Source organism: Pavona decussata, unplaced genomic scaffold, assembly GCF_977016875.1.
Source record: "Pavona decussata unplaced genomic scaffold, jaPavDecu1.1 SCAFFOLD_38, whole genome shotgun sequence".
Classification (NCBI taxonomy): domain Eukaryota; kingdom Metazoa; phylum Cnidaria; class Anthozoa; order Scleractinia; family Agariciidae; genus Pavona; species Pavona decussata.
In genome coordinates, this window is record NW_028145460.1 from 5256496 (window position 1) to 5276157 (window position 19662).

Sequence of the window (19662 nt, forward strand, 5' to 3'; positions counted from 1 at the left end):
TGTTAAATGGTTAGCTAGCAAAACCTTGTCTTGGTAACATTCTTTCTCAAATTTTTGGAGGCCCACATTGACAGATTGTGCTAGTATAATTTTTGGCATAATTTGCCACTGCGAGCATATTTTCAAGATTTTTCTCGGAACAAAGCACTGCAAGCATAATGCGCATTTTTGGGAGAAAAACTTCAAACGGGTTACAACAAGGACTAACCCTAACAAGGAGGAACTAAATCCCCATAAGCTGTACCCCTGAAATTACATAAAACTGTCTAAAATTGAATCTATATACAATAAAATACTAAAGCAATATAAGGAGTTGATGATTCACTAATCAAAATTATAAAGGAAAATAAGTGACTTGTTAAAATGACTTCGATGATCCATAAAGCGTTTTAAAGCTATACACCATGGTTCTTTAATAAGGCTTATCAAGCGATGGTAGTTTACACTATATGTCGGAATTGAAACGATAGGAAGAGACACCGGAGCGGGGTGAGAAAGGAAGATTTGCCCATTACTACTTACTAAGGACCCAGGCACGCGCGTCTGTTTTTCAACCAGGAAAGCGTCTTCCAGCCAGTGAAGTCGAACTATTCAGCTGTTATCTATTCAATGAAAAACTGTTGACTTTGAAAAAGAAGAAGTAAAGAAACAGTTTTAGACAGCTCTGAATGTACTGAAACGTGACTCGCCCAGAAAGGCCAGTTGAACTGGCTAAGAGCGTTGGGAAAACACTAAACTGAAATGATTAAAAGATTAGTAATAGTCATGAATAACAGTAGTAAAGTGAGTTCGATCTTATGTCAGTCCGAACCTAAGCGAGTCAACCCCACGGGAGTTCACTTAGCCAGCGGGATACAAAGCTCTCCCATGAAATCGAAGCGAGTGGTCAGCCAGTCCAAAAAAATGGCTCCCAAACTCTGAAATCGCACAGCATCCAGAAAGAAGCGTCACGAATAGTATGTGTTCTCCTAACGTCGAACGCAAATATATAAGAGGTGAGTTACGAAGAGATCGTTATTGCACAATTAACATTTTCATAGCGGCAGTAATATTTTCCATATAAACTTCATAATCGTGCGCGTTCAACGAGCGGAAAAAAATCCGAAAAAAATTGTAGATCTATAGCCAATTTAGGCGTAAAGAAAATGCTAGATATAATTTCAAAAGGCGAACGTTCGCATTGAGAAAGGTTAATTCTGTGAGTATCTTCGCAATACAAACAGTTATATATGTAGGCATTCAGTTGTTGATGATTCTAATGCCGTATCTGTGTTCTACCTGACTTGAACATGAGAACAGCGCGTCCGAGAATCGGACAATCCGAGGATGGTTCTACACCACGGAACTGAAAGTGTTGTATTTTTGCTCCTTAAAAGATGTCACAAGCAACCCCATCGCATTCATATGGTGTGTATTCTTTGAAATGCAGTCAGCGGTGCTATTTCTCTGCTCAAATATTCAAAAAATATTCACGTTCAAAGTGGCCGCAGGCAGAATCCCCACCCCATCTAGATAGGGCTACAGGATAGGATAGGATAGGATAGGATAAGTTAGGATAGGCCCGGAGGCCGGGGATCTCATATGAAGGGGCAAGCATCCCGGCCCCGCCCCTTTCATTTGAGAGTCCCCCCGCCCCCGTTCTCGGGAGGATAGGATAGGATAACTCAGGAGCCCATTACCACTTTATTTATACACGGTATTTCCATCAGCCTATTAATCATTATCAACTATCTATCTACCAAACTACAATTTTAAAGGTTATACCGGTCATTTAGCACCTGCCAAACGTTGCGGGGCCTGAAAGTTATCAACTGATAAACTTGCTACAGTTGTGTCACAGGAATAGTATGCTGTGTCTAAATTTAAACTTTCTATACCTTTGTTACGTTTCCAAAAAAAGAACTATTGTAAAGCTTAATCAATCTTATTTTTATCAGTATCACAGTAAAAACATAATTAGGATATCTTATTCCGTCTGCTGCAACTGATAAGAAACAATGTCATGTAACATCTAAAACCGGTAAAAATTAAGGGAAACAGGGGCCGATAATTTTTATTTGCAACCATTGTCAGGTAGAAATGTATGCCCCGTAGAAACTGTTGCCCAGTGACTTTCAGTTAAATTTTGTCATCGTTGTGCATTGGTTCAATAGACTGCAAGCAGTCCCTTTCTGGTCAGTCGAGATGGTGCGCTCACAGCGCAGCGAAACTGGAGCGGGGAGAAATTAACGAGAAGAGACTCCGCTCGTTTGCTCCAGTTTTTTCGCGCTCGGCGATTTCGCGCGACCTCTCGACTATCCAGAAATGGACTGCTTGCAGTCTATTGGTTCAACTGAGGACCTTGTAAATTTCAATGTTTGAATCACCGTGAGGCACAAAAATGATATTAAAAGCCTACACCACTAATCAATTCGTGGTCCTATTTATAAGTCTTATAAGTGCATTTAGAAATAACTCAATTATGAATTTTCTTATGGTGCGTGCAGCAGGAGTATCAGTGAATGGACTGATTTGTTACCGAGCTCGAGAATTTTTCATCTACCGGCCTAAATGCGTGTACACGCGTGGACAACACGTGGTCTTGGAACTTGTTTATGGTTGTAACCAAAATATGCAAACCAGCACTGATTTAATCGATCGCTGGACGATTCGCTTGACGCAGAACAAGCGCATGATGACGTAATGTAACAGTTCTCGCGTACTCAGGAAGAATCACAGGATGCTGATTCAAGTACACTGTACACGCACAACCTACGCGCATCCGAAATTAAAACCCATATTCCGGCCTCAACTGATATAGACCAATCAACGTCATCGTCAGTTCCGTACACCCAATAAACGCAGCACAGTATTATTAAAACAACAAAAAGGAACTCCATTTTAGCCATTAGGCCAAGGGTGTGCGTGGGATATAAGACGATAGATAGCGAGCGACGGCTAATCGCTGTCTCCTCCCTCTGCGAGTTAGGACAGTTAGGGAAGAAGCTAGAAGAGGGCCGACATTTGAGGCTACGAATAAATCAACGATTTGCCTAGCCCTGAGATTGCTGTTACTCTCATATCCAACACGTGCGAGTTAAATAGTTGTTTTATTAAAATTAACCAAGAAATATAACTAGATCTAGCTTATTTCATTTTGAAAAAGAGACCAGAAGACGATTAAAGGGCCGTTATTTAATGCCTTGTATCTCATGGCCGCTAAGCCAATCAAAACTCTCAAATTGCATTATCCAATGATCCAATTTTGGAGAATATTAAAGCCCTTATGGCCCTTATATTTTAAACAGCAATTTAATCAACTATAAACCGAGACTAACTAGCCAGTAATAAAATTGAAATAGGAGGATAAATATAAAACGGAAACTAACATCCGATGAAAACTACATCTTTATTTTTGTTACTCCCAATCGCCAAATATTTATTCTTCCCCCGCCAGGCCGCTGTATACCTAAATTGGTGTAAGAATTTGGTGCCATACTCCTTTAAGATTATTTTATTCTTCAACTTTTTGACAATGCATGCGTGTACGTACCATTTTGTAGAAACAGATTTTTATCAATCTCACGAGAGCCGAAAAGATCTTTATCAAAATTTGACCTAACTTAAACACATAGCAAATATCTCAGGCAATCAATTTTAATTGGTTTTCGCCTAGCTTGGAGATACCGTTAAACCTTTTTCTGACCCAGTTACAACGCGGGTCGTGAGGTGATTAATAGTAATGACAACCATCACTAACATCAGGGACTTGAGAATGAAAAGAGTTTGCCAGCTAAAGGATACGATGAGTGATTGACACTCTGTGTTTGGAATAATTTTAGTTCCACATCTTTAATTGATCTTTCCATCTAAAAAAACAATACAACGATAATTACAAAGAGAGACATTTGCATTCCTCTATAAACCTTGCCATGAAAGCGATTTCCAGAGGCATCAAGAGAAACTCACAAGACATTTTGTAAATAGGATTAATTAAACAAAATTAAAGCAGCCGATTTCTTTTTCTTCAAAATCAGCCAGTAGTTGGGAAAATTTGTAACTCGCACAGGAATTCAGACCAATGGTGGCTTAAAGGAGGATTAAAATTAAAAGCTTCCTTTCCGGCTTATGATCTTATCGTAAAAATTCTTGTCTCTTCCAAAGTTAACTTTACATTCTATTACTGATCACCTCTTCAGCATTTCAAATAATGAATTGAAGTTACAGTTAGGAGTTAGATTTCGTCTTGGCCCGAGTCCTGATTTGTGCATTCCAAGTGTGGCGAGATAAACGATTATCTCATTTCTGTAATTTTTTTGTAGCGCAAATATTGCCATCAGACAATAAACGTCAGTCTTCATGGCGGTTACCGTATTTGTATTACCATTAGCTCTAAAGTACTTCCGGAAGATTCTACGCGAAGCTTCGATCTCTCACGTATTTTGTGCCCTATTCGGGGTGCGTGTTGCTCCGGATTCTCGCGCGTCCGCCGGCGCCCCACGCGCGGAAAATTTGATATCCGACGCGACGCGCCCTGGCCCTTGGGGGGAGTGAAATATGAAAAGCCCGTTTGGACAAATATCAAGAGATTTGATTTCGTGAATGCAACGCGCTTCACTTGACTGCTTCAAATGCATGCAACGATGAACGCGCGGCAGACGAAGACACACGCTGCTAACAACATGGACCGTTTTCAGAGGATATTGAGCAACGATGAAATAAGGATGAGCTCAGAGCGAACATCTGCGTCGAAGAAAGTAAGTGATTGTCTTCTAGAAAGGTATCCGTTTCGCTTTAATTATTAAAATCACGAGTATTCAGTCGTGCTTGCGGCGCGAATAGGTCAGTCTGTCTAATGCGTTTCTCCTCGTCGTCTCTCTCTCAGGGTATTTTGTTGCAGAATCTCGACGAGGGAAAGCCGTGTCTCAAATGTGGCGAAAAGTGCTCGGGGTTTAGCTTACACGTGTGGCGGTACGTAGACAAAAGCTCGAGCATATGAAGGCTTGTTTATTTTTTTGACTCCATTTTTAGGTGTAACACCCGGTAGGCAGGCAGCGTCACCAGCGCGCCCTGCGCACGTACTCACAATTAATTTAATCCCGTTGTTTAGACTAAAAATTATTCTGTGTAGCTGATTAATAAATACAATGGGGCACTTTGAATTTTTCCCTCGCCACTTCACTCCCCACCCTTCAGTAACGGTGGAGTGAACTTATAAATGGAATTTAAATGCTACAAAATATTTGTTTTTGTGAACTGTCTGGCTTAAACTCGGACATTTCTCGCACAATGGTGTGGGGATTAAAGGTTTGCGCCACTTGAAAGAGCCAACCATTGTCAATTATGAAAATTATCGACTCACAATCTTGCGCAAAAGTGTAGTGAAATAAAAAATTGCGCGTTTCAGTGCTGATTTTAAAGTGATATATGTCAGTGAGTTCGCGCAATAGACTCGTCATTTTGGATATGTGTCATATTTTTTGAAGCCCCAGGGCATTAAAAAACTTTCCGTTTTCATTCATTAATCGCTTCAGTGATTAAACACATTAGAAGCGTATATGTAGAGCTCGTGTCGGCGCGAATTGTGAATCTTTTTCTGTTCAGTCCACGGGCGGTTCTTTCCCGGATTTCAACAGTTTTCATCGCGTGAGCGAGTCCCCTTAACACAACATGGAAATAATCGCTAGCGAACAGAAGAAACCAGCGCCAAAAAAGCCTCCAAGACCGAGCATTCGAAGGTAAGTGTTTTTTAATTTCGCGACTGAATAATGACCGATCAAAACAAACTCATTATAAATATCGCCGAATTTAGAATCCGATGTTATTTCTCGGTTACTTATAGTCACTCACAGCTCATCAAGGAATCATGGAAAATTTTTCTGCCACTGAACCGGTCACGATACGAAACGAAATCTTGAAGCCTGCATTCGTTTTGTTACAGTTCGATCGCATACAACACATTTTCAATGCCAGACGTTTCAATTCTGTGCTCAGCAATGAAACAACAACGATATTGCTGTGTTATTTTCGTATAGAAATCGTGACCATGAAACAGATGAGAAACTGCTGAATTTATTTAGCATCCTCTTGGTTTCATTTACAGGTGCTAGGAAATTTTTTACAGAATAAACAAGTCTTCATCAGTTAGGGGGGAAACTGATTCTCTGATAAAATAAAGTCTTATCATTATTCATTTCTATTCAGCCCAATTTTTTCTCTCAGACGAGTGTCAGTTTTAGCTCAGACGAGAAAGTAAAAGTTCGATTTTTATTTAGGTGTTTCTTCATTGTTTTTACTTCTTCGTTTGAACCTGAGCTGAAAATCGTGACGCTCTTTTGTTCTTGAAATAGGGGACAATGAGCTTTCTATTTTCAGCTTATGTCAGACACAACAATGGAGAACAAGAACAAAGCGCAACTTTCTGTCCCTCGTGTACAACTCTATAGTGAGCTTTAAATATCACCTTTCCCAAGTTTGGCCAATTCACTCTTTGCAATGTTTGTTATGAGAATTTATGAAACAATATGACAACTTGTTGATAATTCTCTTATTCGCGGCAGCTGTCATGTCTGCTTTTAGATTTAAGGGTGTCGACGGCGCGTGGGTAAACATGGTAAATTCAAATTTTAGACTTATGGGTATGTATTTGGTTTAATTAAAATTTTAGAGTGAATTCCGCTCAGGTCTAACATCTCGGTGTAGCTTTTGTAATTGGACACCTAAAGTTCTATATGCCACGAATGCTGTTATGTGGTTTTATTCAACATCGGAGATCTCAGGAAATTAAAAATACAGCTGAAAGGCATACTTTGAAGATATGCCGGGTTAACTGGCCTTTCAGCGAGTCAAACCACTCTCCAGGAAGTATGTGGGTTGACATCTTTTGTAGTCTGCGTACAAAATGATCATTCAAAAAAAACAACTACATATGCCCAACCCCTCAGCGCATAGCACGCGCAGCATAATAAACTGCACTGCAAGAAAGTTTTGCTAAAAATGGTCACACTTAGGGGTTTCATCCTCGTACGTAATCAGACGTTACATGATCTTTCAAACACCCTTTACAACAATGATAATATAAACACGGTGTTAAGGCCGCGAATTTCAGGCAAGTACGGGGGATTCTAACTAACAAAATTTGATTTTAAGGATGAAATCTTCAAAGTGCGACCACTCCAACGAAAGCTGCTGCAGTCGTTCAAACGCGGTCAGATTTAAAATACATATACTCGACAGGCGCTGGTGGAAAGCCGGTCGACCATAAATTACCATATTATGATGTACCGCTACTCAAAATAGATCAGTGAATTGCTGTTCCATTTAAGGCCAGGGTCGCGTCGAAGTGCCTCACTTCCTGAATGGTTGAGATTACCTAAAATCGGCTCGTACTTCCGGCCACAATGCGTGACCATAAGATACGACCCGCTTTGTGTGATCTTTCTGGAAATATTGAAGCAGCAAGAGCGCTAATGAATTCTATTGTTTAAATATCTTACTCAAGGGCATCCGTTTAAAAATATCGTTATGATTGATAAGAGAATTACATTTAGACCTGTTTTAAGCGAACGCCCTTCACTCAACGTCCCAAAATTTTCTGTCACATGTCTACTGTAAAAAGTCCCCAAAAAGTGGCTTTTATAATGGACACATATCTATTTTCAAAAACGTATGTTAAACGAAAACTTATAATCTGGTTACTGTATTGAGGTTCTTTCTACTGAAAATAAAATCTTTTATGGAAGGGACGAATTTCACGCCTCGTTACTGTATTAAAGGATCCAAGGTGTGGACACGAATAAAAAAGAGAAAAAGTCATTTCGCAAAAGATTGCAATTCATAATCATCGCCAACATGAAGAGTACCCCATCCCCCCAGAACTGAATATTCTTAATTTTTCTTTTTAAAATATTCTTGTAAAAAAGAGTGTACTGTTTATGATTTGCAGTACAATGATACAAATCGTCCAAATTTTATTAAAAATAATTTTAATTGAAAATTTGCTCACACACCCTGGCAGTGTTGTTATCATGGTAACCCGAAGATAACTCTGTTTAACGTCTCAGAAAGCAATACGTGAAAATATTTACTCTGCTTTGCTAATGAGTGTTTTAACTGAACTCAAGGTGAGGTTCGTTCTGAAATATCAGCTTGTTTGATAGGGTAATAGGAATGTATTGTTCCCCTGTTTTTGGCTACATTTGTTATTTTAAGGCAGCGCAACTGTTTCGCTTTCGACCAGAAATGTATTTTTTATGACTCCTGCAGTGGGTAGTGCGCCACACTAAATTGGGCGCAATAATTCAATTATTCCTATCTAAAGCCCTGGTCAAACGGCGCATGATAGTCTATGATAGTCAAAACTATCATCAACTGTTATCAACTATCAAGCGGCTGGTCAAACGGCTTAAAGAATCTCGTGTTACCGACGATAGTTTACCGTGAGCTTCAGTCTAATGTAGGCACCTGCCGAGTGTAAACATCGCAAACAAAACGTCGCATGCATGAAATTTTTCCCGGCGAAAGTGAGCAGCAGCCTACTTCGGTTTCCTTCAGTCTTTGGAAAAACTAACGGAAAATGAATCTAGAGAGTGCTGGGGGAGGAAACGGCTGACCGAAAAACTATCATCGACTATCATGCGCGTGGTCAAACGGGAAAGACTATCATCAACTATCATGAAGAATTTGAACACGCTCAAAGTGAATGATACTTGATGATAGTCGATGATAGCGCATGATAGATGGTGGTCAAACGAGCGCGCCAGTTTTAACTATTATCGACTATCATGCGCCCTTTGACCAGAGCTTAATGAAGGTAGGAAAGGTGGGAAAGAAGACACCTGAGAACGAGGTTGACTTAGCAGGAGTTCAATACCGGGAGCCTTTATCTCTCATGCTAAGCCTTAGACTGCGAGCAGTCTAACTTTTTCCTCAGATCACACGCGCAAAGTGAGATAAATTTATGCAAATTAGAAAAGTGGACGAGGAGAGATTGGATAGAGGGAGGAAAAAGCTCGCGTTTTCGCGGCTCGCTTGATCCATCGCGCGCTACAGGAGAAGTAAGAGGTTACTCGTACTCTAACTAAGTCTTTGAATCAACTCTTTCACGGGGAAAAACCAGACGTATTTGCGTGGCCTGGGTAGAGTTATTCAGTTTTAGTTCTGGTCTTAGGAGACCTTTGGAAAGCTCACAGTTCATTAACCTTATAACTGAAAGAAGAGCAACGTCAACTAACGACGCTGCGTACTAATACCAAAGTATTTTTGCGCGGCTTATTACTATGAGCTTTATTATCTGCGAAAAATACATGGTTACCCCAATTTTCTTTTTGGATACCGAGAGCTCTTGTTAAAGGGACAGTATCACGCTATTTTTAGTAACGCATTGAAAATCGGAAAGACGCTATTCGTTTGATAGCAGCCAAGATATAAAGACAAAATTCCATTAAAAGACTATCAGAATGCAAAGAAACTATCCACGGATATTTTCGCTGCCAGATGGCCAAGATACAGAGGGGTTCAAATTTGAAAACGTCTGGCAGACGTTTTCAAATTTCCCTGTTGTAACGCACTAAAAATCGCCGGTTGTACTATATTTTGGTTCAACCTTTCGTCTTAGAATCACTATTAAATTAAATTTAAATTAGCGATTGAGAAATTAATTAACACAGTGTTCAAAGTTTAAATTTAGTGAATTTTGGCCAAAAATCATGATATCTCCCATCGATCTCCCATGATACTGCCCCTTTAAGTTCTGCTTTCTCCACATAGTTTTTAACCGCGCAAAAATATCCCTGTATTAGTAGGCACCACCCATAGGAAACCCTAGTATCTTGAGACGCGCAGTACCGTCCTTAAATTGTCGAACGTCGATTTGTTCTGCAAGAAAACCAGATAGAGGCTCTTAGTTATAGGCTCCAGCTTAGAGATAATCTCTGTACTAATTAGTGTCCACTCCTAAAGCGCACACCTTACCAGATCTTTCTTTTCTGTTTTATTCAACAGCAAGGTATGCGCAAACTGCAAGTGCCCACGCGAAAACCATGATGTGTCCGTTGAAGTCGATTTGGACGGAATGGAGTTCAAAGTGAGAGGCCTAAACATCAACTCGGACATAGACAACAAGGACGACCTACCTCCCCCTCCCCCGATGAGGCAAAATTACAATGAGTACCCCACCGTTAGGGTTAACAGCACCACCACTGAGACCACCCCTGTGAATAACGACGTCTTACCACCTCCTCCTCCCTCACCATCAATGGCTTCAGATTACATTTGGACCCCACCGGGACTAACGGTTGGACAGGTAGGAGAGAAATGTTTTATCGTGCTTCCAAAAAAAAGGGGGAAAGGGACAATTGAGATCCTGTAAGCTGGGATAAAGGAGTCAACAAGAGTGGACGGAAGAGAGTTGACAATAAGAACGTGTTGGTCATAGCTAGGCATGTTGTACAAAGAGTTAGCGGTAGTTAATCGTTACGAGAGTGGATGATAGTTGACGAGAGTTAAAAAACAAACGATATCACTCGTCCAGTCTCGTCCATTGTCAAGGAGTATGGGTGTGCTGAAATTCCCTCGACAATTAAAGATTTCAAGGTTTTGTTATTGTTATTTCACTTCTAACTCTCCTACTCTCCTCTTCGCTGATCACCTCTCTTGCGCTGTCGACCTCTCGGAGTTTGATTGAGTACGAAATTTCATAAAAAGAGAAGACAGCTCTTGAAAACTCTCGCTCTAGTAATACCGCCAACTCCTGACCACTGTCTTTAGTCCACAACCTCGTTCCCAGGGTCTCTCTGGCCCTGGGAACGGGGTTGTTGAGTCCAGAACGCTCTTTCCAGTTTGACCTCTCTTTGATTAATAGCTCTTACTTGACTCCGTTACTACCCCACAACAACGGACGATAGACAATAATCCCAATGTTCCACATACTACTGTTATAAATCTTCTACGCCTTTTTCTGACGTTATAAATATTATCTTGGGAAAAAAATTCCTTGGAAACATCGCCAATATTACTGTAATTTTCACTTTCAGGTGGAAGCTTACATGAAGTCCCTGCCGGACGATAAAATTCCCCTTCCCGATACCCCAGGGGAGGCATATTATCGCACTCAGCGCTTGTACCAGAACCCGCCCCAAGACAAAGCACCAGTACATTTCTCAAACATCCCGGAACCTCAGAGAGAAGCATTTGTCCAATTTTGGAATAGCGAGGATAACGCCCGCGGTACGGGAAAGGTCAAAGTCCCGTTAGGTAGACGAGAGGTAACAGTTATTTATTTGTAAGGGAAGATCTATTTAGCACTATTTATGTAATGTAATTGCTGTGAGGTGAGTGCTCTCACCACCAAGCCATTCCTGCTCGTCCCCCCTCTCCCTCTTGTCTACAAACACAAAAGATTGTATAAGCGGTAGACTACAAAAGAGTCCGTGTTTTCGCCTCCTCCTCCTCTTTCCCCTCGCCCCCTCCCCACCTGATCCATTCGATTTTAACGCGCGCGCTCGCGTGATCTGGTAACGAAAGACCTCGAGCAACCGAGGAAGTGGAACATGAGATCAGACAAGGCAGAGATTCTCGCGTCACACACTTCTACTGGTAGTGTATTTACAATTTTCTTCGGTTCGCGTTACACTGAACCCAACAGTGACTTGAACTCTAAATCATCGTTTGCAGATGAACTTACATTCTCTTAGCTTTCAACCGACGCACTAACCTTAGCAATTTCTAATGATACGTTGGAGAGAAAAATTATTTATGAGAGAGGTTCGCCAAGTTCAAACAATGTCAGTACCCCCGCGCAGTGTCAAAATTATTGGGTCGACCAACGATCCAACGGTAACTGAGCGGAAAACGGTCTACTTTCTTAGCTATTTGACGGGGAGGGGGTGGCGCAGGGATGGTGCAGGGATGGCGCAGTGGTGAGAGCACTCGCCTCCCACCAATGTGGCCAGGGTTCGATTCCCGGACTCGGCGGTATATGTGGGTTGAGTTTGTTGTTGGTTCTCGTCCCTGCTCCGAGGGTTTTCTTCGGGTACTCCCGTTTTCCTCCCTCCTGACAAAAACCAACATTTCCAAATTCCAATTCGACCTGGAAACAGTGGAGAGAAGAGCCACTCTGTGGACTCCACTGAAATTCCCATTCACCCATTTATTTGTCTCTAGACGCCCAAATGATCGTTTGTAGGAAATTTTTAATGGTGGCCGAGATAAACACGGAGTACGACGGAGATTCCCAGAACGAGCGGTATTGCCTATCTCAACACGTGTCAGGGTCTTTACCTGGAAAACCGGAAAAGTCAATACCTGGAAATAACGTTTCAATGTCCAAGGAAATGATAGGATATGATTATTGCCTCTTTTCGCTATTAAATTTCCACGAAGGGTATTGTAAATTTTAGGACGTCAAATGGTTGCCAATGGCTGCACGCCAAAAAAAAAAAAATTACCCCCTGATAATTAGCGGTAATCAAATGCCGTCTTGAAATCCAAAAAATGTTTTTTCTTCTTGGCGCTTCATCTATTAAATCTTTCGTTTCACTTTCAAAAAAGGAATTGGCCATTTCGGGGTTGCTTTGAACCTCAATGTGAAAGCGAAGCGGTGTACATAGTTTTCATTCATATGTAAACATGACGAAAAGCTTTGAACCTGTCCTCGCTTTCGTAATGAAGTTCAAAGTAACTCGGAAATGGCCTTTGTTAAAACGCTTCATTTCCAATAATTAATTTGTCCCGTCAATTGAGGTTCTCTTTAAGCCAAGTCGCGGTACGCGAGCGTGTGATGAATTCGTGAGCAATTTAGCCTATCGTGTGCCAAAAACGGATTTGAAATTAACCTCAGCATATCATCTGTATATCACGGAAGCCTTTTTATCCCATTTCACTTATAATCCTCACGAAACAAAAGATTTTCAATTTGGATGGATAATCCTGTCAATTCAAAGGCGATTTAATTAATCCTTCTCGTGTTTGTGATCTGAGCCGATTAGCTGATTAGTAATACCTTGGGCTTTTCTTTTAACGCAACTCAAAATAAATCGCAAAAAGGATTAGGCACTGTATCAGCTGAAAATGTTTAAGTAGTTGCTTGTGGTAAAGCGCTTAAAATAGCGTACTCACACTTGAGTTAATAAATCCAACATACGCAAATTAAATCGCTATCGTGACTTGCATTTCATCACAGCTTAATCTGTCTTCCCTTATCTTGATAGAAAACATAGCTATACGCTCGCAGCTGAATTTCTTTTAAGCGACCTTTGCCTTCAATGCACCAAATCTCTGAAACCTCGCTTGAATCATTCCTCTGTCGAACGTTGCATTTAGAGTCTCTCGTAAGCGACTATCTTTGCACAATCCTATTTGAGTAAATTCCCCGTCAAACACCCTCGTGAAACCGGCCCGTTTGAATCCGTGGTTTGAGTCAGTTGCTCGTTCTATGGGTGCGTTCGATTAGGCGTATTCCGGAAAACGAATACCCGCAATCGTCACTAAAAATCCCTCGAAAGATTGTTTTAGAGCTATCGAAATACAAAATATGCGAGCAAACGTTTGCAGCTATATCTTCCCAAATTTACCAACGAAAAAGCAAAACTCTTTCAGTTATTGCATAAACGCTCAAATAGCAATATCATCGACCTTCTACCAATAAAAGCCCGAATTCAACTCCTATTACACGACGAACGTTTTCAGCTACAAAAATGTCCTGTGTTGTGGAACACCCCCGTGGAACATAGCATTCGACTCTTGCACCGGTAATTTTGATCAAGTTTTCTCCCGACTTGAAACAGGATTATCTTAAAGAATTTGAAACGCCGCCAAGGAAGAGCTCATACAGTCGACTCCCGATAACTCGAACCTTCAAGGGAAATTGAAAAAGGTTCGAGTTATCGGGAGTCAGTCGACTCCCGATAACTCAAACCCTCGCTACTGAACTCGAACCTCGCGCTAACTCGAATCAATTTTCCTTTCCTTTCAGGTCATTTTCTACAGTATATAATTTTACCCTCGATAACTCGAACTCCCGATAACTCGAACCTTTTTCAATTTCCCTTGAAGGTTCGAGTTATCGGGAGTCGACTGTATTTTAAAATTTCGATCTGTATGCTATTCAAAAGCAGTCCAAAATCTTAGCATTTCTTTAGTTTATTCCAGTTTACTTGAATTTTTTTCTAGCCAGTACAATACCCCACAAGCATTATTATGTTCTAATCTCGTTAAAATAAAGGATATCGTGTCTACCTGTTTGTTTCATAACATGCAATTCATCAGCTTTGGCCCACTCGTTGGCGCGCGGTCAATCGTGACGTCACCCGTTGAGGAGATCTGGAACACTTGCCCCCAACGCGCTCGGCCCCAAGCCCCCAATAACATAATAAGCTCGGTTAGCTCGATAAGCATACCGACCAAACTACGCTAAAAGGCAGCCTAGGGCTAGAAACGACTATTACAAATATGTTTCCCAAGGGCAGTGTCTGAATCAAACGGCTTCACTGGGGAGGTGGCCTTGTCTGAGTCATTGAGGGGTTTTAAGGCTGTAGTATCAGCTCTTTATTAATTTTGTATTTCAGCGTCTTAAAGTGTGCTCCTTCAGTGGGGAGGTGGCCTTGTCTGAGTCGTTAAGGGGATCTAAGGCTGTAGTATCAGCTCTTTATTAATTTTGTATTTCAGCGTCTTAAGTGCGCTCCAAAATACTCATCACTGAGTATGCGCCACATAGCTCGGCGAGCTATGTGATAAATAAAATAAATAAGCGCATTGAGTCTTGGTAATGAGGCTGGTAATTCATGCGGACACGTCACTTTATCCTCGAGTTTACCTAAGCTGTTTATGTCTGTTTTTTCTTCAGACCTGTCAGTCGTGCTTCAAGACCATCCCAAAAGGTGACGTGGTGGTGACAGCCGAGTTCGAGGACAATGAAGAGGCATGTTATCACGCAGCGTGCTTCTGCTGCTCCACATGCTGGGAATTGTTGGTTGATCTCACGTACTTCCGGTACGGAAACAAAATCTACTGCGGAAGACATCACGCGGAGTTGTCAAGGCAACGCTGTTTTGGATGTGACGAGGTAGGGGAGTGAAAACAGAAGGGTAACTGCAGTCTTTTTCGCTGATTAGATTAGATTTTGTCTATGAAAACGCAAAAATTAGGCTCTTGTTTTCACTTACCGTGTCTCCCGCAAATTCAAGTCATTTTTAAGCTCCGAGCGCTTTAGCCCACGTTCCAGATCTGTCTGTTCAGTAGGCAAGAGATTTAGGACGAGGGCTTAAGTCCTTGGGTTACGGAACGTCGGCCTCTGTAGCTAAACAGGATTGAGGATATAAAAATGTCTTAACATATTAAGACCACTATAATTTATCAATGACATATTTTTTGTTGTTCCTTTTATTTCCTCCTCAGTTGATTTTCACCGGTGAGTATACGATTGCGATGAACAAAAGCTGGCATTTGGGACACTTCCGGTGCAACGAGTGCGACGTCAGTATCACTGGCAAGCAGTTTATCGTCAAAGAGGAAAAGCCCGTATGCCTCGACTGCTTCGATCGCAGGTACATGTGAGCATGCGCTCTGAACCTCACACAAAGAGATTCGTCTGTTCGTGTTCGTTGTACTTACTTTTTCAACGTTTGCGTTTCCGTGTCAAGGGCCTTAATAAAGCAAGTACCGATTTTGCTGCTTGTATTTCGCCACAAGTTATACCAAACAGAACTGTTTACTCCTGACACCGATTTATTTTTGCTATGACATGTACACTTCTATTTTTTTTTCTTATTTTTTCCTGGTTCCAGGCTCCCAGATAGTTAGAACAGCGAAGAAGGCGAAAATGAAGCGCGCGGGGACTAGGGAGAAAAGTGAGGGGGCATCTTCCCCTCTTTCCCCAAGCCCCGCACGTTTTGTTTTCGCGTTCCGTCCACACTATCTGAGAGCCATTCGCTATCGTAACTTGTTAGCTTCTAAAAAGACAATAGGGAGCTTTATCAACGTCGACGGCGACAGCGAGGAGAACGTCAAAAAAGCAATAGACCAAAACAACAACCTGGACGTGCATTACACTTTTTGGTACATTTCTTTGCCGTCACTGCACGACTTATACGTAAAAACTTCCTGATGGCACGTTTTATGGAGGACATAAACACACGACGATGAAATTTTCTTTCTCTCTCTCTTTCTTAACTTGGTTGCGGTCTCCAAGAATTCATCTTGAGGAAATTACACCTAAATTTGACATTTAAAGCGAGTTGGAATAATCGCGAATTTATTTTAATGGTGATGTTTTCGCTGCCGTTACCGTCGTCGTTGCTAAAGCCTCCTAAGGTTTCATTTACAGTAGCCTACCAGGTATAACGAATCTCACTTCCATGCGAATTCACCCAACGCAATACTTACAATTCATTGGTTGTCCTGTGGTATCTGGTTTTGCAATGTTGCTGTTTGCATCTGTGACTGGTTATATTCACACTCGTCTTATTGGATCGTTCTAACCCCGTTGTCACTGTCTCTTTATTAATCATTTAACGCATAGGCCACACAAGTCGACACACGAGATTTTCCCAGTTAAGATCGCGTTAACTCGCCCGCAAATGTAAGTGAGATTCGTTGTTATTGATGCGTTTTAGAGCGGTTTAAAATGAAGTGCCCAAATACTTCATCTATTCTTTACTTTTGTGCAACTAAGCTTTGTGATTGGTTAAAATGTCGCACCAGCTCCCCGACTTGTCATGTCTTTATGGCACGCGTCTTCCGGCGTTTGACCTTTATTTGTTTCGAGTTGTGATTGGCTCACGTTGTTTGTGCTGGTAATGGTTGGTCAGAATGATTCCTTTGTTTTCACGTGGCCAGAACGAAGGTCAATTGAAAAAGACTTGATTAAGGATTCGAGTAGTTTTTGTTAAACATGATTCTGCAACAATTTTAAATTATTTTGTTCACTCAATCAAATTGAAGGTGTTGGTCAGTAAGCTTTTCTCCGTAGAAGTGAAAAATTCAAACTGAAACTTTCTAGGCATTAAGCTACACGGGTGAGCTGCGTAGATCTTGACGCCTGGTTTTGACTGAACGGACGTATACCGGTTGCTATTATGCTCGGCGTCATTGCATCTAGCCTTCCTCGCAGACGCTCTTTTGGCTCGTCACGCAATCTTTCCTCCCAATGTTGGGGAGGAAAGATTGCGTGACGAGCCAAAAGAGCGGTTGTGAGGGATGATACATTGCATCTTGCCGCCTGTCTTTTCAAATAACTAATCAGGTGGCGTCAAAGTTATAACGAATGCATTTTCGTCACGCAGATTTGCCAACGAGTGTGATTACTGTCACGACAAGATTGGACCTGATGCCAAGGATGTATCCACTTCAGACAATCGCCATTGGCATGAAATGTGTTTCTTGTGCGACATATGCCGAAAACCTCTGCGATCCGACGGGAAATTCACCTTCTACAAGGATCAGGTCCTGTGCAATGACTGCTACATCACTAACTTCCAGAAGACGTGTGAAGGATGCCAGTATGTCATTGAATCAGGAAGCGCACGCCTCGAATACAATGGGACATTCTGGCACGAGGAGTGCTTTAAATGCGCCGTCTGTAAAGAGGCCATCGGGACCAGCGGTTTCGTCCCAAAAGACAACGAGTTCTACTGCCCTAACTGCTACCAGAATCTACACGCCAAGCGCTGCGCCGAGTGCGGCGAACCGTTGGCCGAAGGCGGCGTTCTGTACAACGAACAAACGTGGCACAAGGAGTGCTTCAGCTGTTATAGCTGCCACGAGTCCCTGGCGTCTCGGCCGTTTTCTGTTCACGGTGGTTTCCGTTATTGCATCGAGTGTTACGGAAGGTATCTGGCCAAACAGTGCGAGCTGTGCTTTAAGCCGATTATTGGAGGGGAATACTTCACGTTAGACGACTCCAATTTTCACAAAGAGTGCTTCAACTGCAGCCGCTGTCAACGTTCCTTGGCCAACGAAGGTTTCGCCCGAGAAGGAGTGGAATTGCTTTGTGCCAGCTGTGCCGATTGAAAAGCGGTATATTTTGTAGATAAAATGAGACGCTTTGTTGAAAGCTATAAATATATTAAATTTATTGAAGAAGTTTATAGAGTTTGTCGGAGACAAGGATTATAAATTAAGAGTTTAAACAAAAAAGTTGGACGCTTGACTAATAAGAGCAAAGCTTAGACTGACAGTCTTAAGAATGCAATAAGCGAAAAGGACAAAATAACGTGAGCTCAAAAGAACTTATTAGCTGTAGAATTATTTCAAGTTTGGATTTGTTTCGTTTCCCATCGCCTTCTCTATCGTGAAAATTGGTCGGTTGTTCGATTAAAGAAAAGAAAGAAATGTCAACAAAGAAAGGAGTAATTCCAAGCGAATCTCAATTATATCTTAAATCGTGACTGCCATTTTGCAACGATCCGCTAAAAATACTTTATAAGGCGTTCGAAACTGACATCGCTATGAGAGTGCGTTAAGAGGAACGAGTCAAAGCCACTTTAACTGAGGGAAAAGTATCAAGGGATTTGGTGTCATTTCAACTTGAAACCCCAAACCCTTTTTTATTAACATAAACCTAAAAAAATAATGGCACAGGTTTGTTTCAATAACCAGCCCAGTGCACTAATACTGTTGATGAGTGTCGCTGGCCGTAGATGGAGTGGGTCGCAATGCGTTGCATCTGGAAAAAGGTTTGGCTGCCTTTGTCCACAATGTGTTATAGCAATTTGTGATGAGTTGGTCCTTTCAAGAATTCAATTGATTTCTTTCTCTAGGTGTCTTTGAATTATTTTGTAACTAAGTGAAGGTATTGTTGCATGAATTTTGCGCATGCTAAAAAGTTCAAAATCCCCGCGACACTTCTGCTTTAAGATGCATACAGTGGCGGTGTACAAAAGATCCGAGAAAAGGGAGCAGGTGATGGTCGGTCACTCGGGTGATGGGAAAAGGAACGTTTTACAGAGATGGCCTACTGGCTCACATAGTGAGATAAATGTCAATGGTGAATAATGCTTTATAAAAAACTGCATCATTGCATAATGCAATTCCAGAGAGTTCATTGGCTTAGCGGCCATGGTATATGAGCATTATACCACGCCCGAGAAATAGTGACCATTAAATTGTCTTCTGGTTTTTCTTGCAAAGCGAAATCAACAAGACGTAGCAATATTTCTTGATTGTTTCTAATAAAACAATTACTCCACTCACGCTTGTTGGATATGAGATGATAGATAGCCAAAAAGTTGGCTTTAATCACCTCATATCCAACAAGCGTGAGTGGAATAATTTGTTTATTATTATATAAAATATTTCAGGGTAATACTGAAATACAACCTCAATTTCTCTTGCTAATGAATAATTATTATATTTCTCAAAAATGTTATATATTTTCAGTTGTTAAGTTGATTTAGTTATAAACATTTTAAGAGGAAAGGTCTACAGTGCTTCTTGTGTTGTTCAGTTTTGCTGGAAAATGGCAGTGTTTATCCTACGGAAAGAATCCTACTGTGAGACGAGACAAGCGAAAGTTCCCTGTGGCTGTGCCTGGAGATTTTGGCCACAAAGTTTCAAAAGACTACTCAAGCAGTTTAAGGCCTGGGTTTGAAGGGTGTTCAGAGAATATGAATGATCTCCTATATCTTCGGTTTGACTGCTTAGAACTTAACAGGATGAAATTTTCCTGAATATGAAACTCAATGTTTC

General features: G+C 41.3%; 1 protein-coding gene across 2 annotated transcripts; it reads left to right on the plus strand.

The window, feature by feature from the left end:
* Window positions 1-4550: 4550 nt before the first annotated feature.
* On the plus strand, window positions 4551-19396 carry LOC146483786 (testin-like). 2 transcript variants are annotated; one of them, XM_085105946.1, is made up of 7 exons: window positions 4551-4736; window positions 4865-4950; window positions 9982-10282; window positions 11013-11243; window positions 14822-15040; window positions 15373-15521; window positions 17259-19396. In XM_085105946.1, the coding sequence occupies exons 1-7, from the start codon at window positions 4611-4613 to the stop codon at window positions 17983-17985; spliced, it is 1839 nt and encodes a 612-aa protein (XP_084962072.1). In that variant the 5' UTR covers window positions 4551-4610; the 3' UTR covers window positions 17986-19396. The 2 variants fall into 2 exon arrangements, with proteins under 2 accessions (XP_084962072.1, XP_084962073.1); XM_085105947.1 differs by lacking the exons at window positions 4551-4736; window positions 4865-4950 and adding an exon at window positions 4988-5717.
* The last annotated feature ends 266 nt before the right edge of the window (window positions 19397-19662 follow it).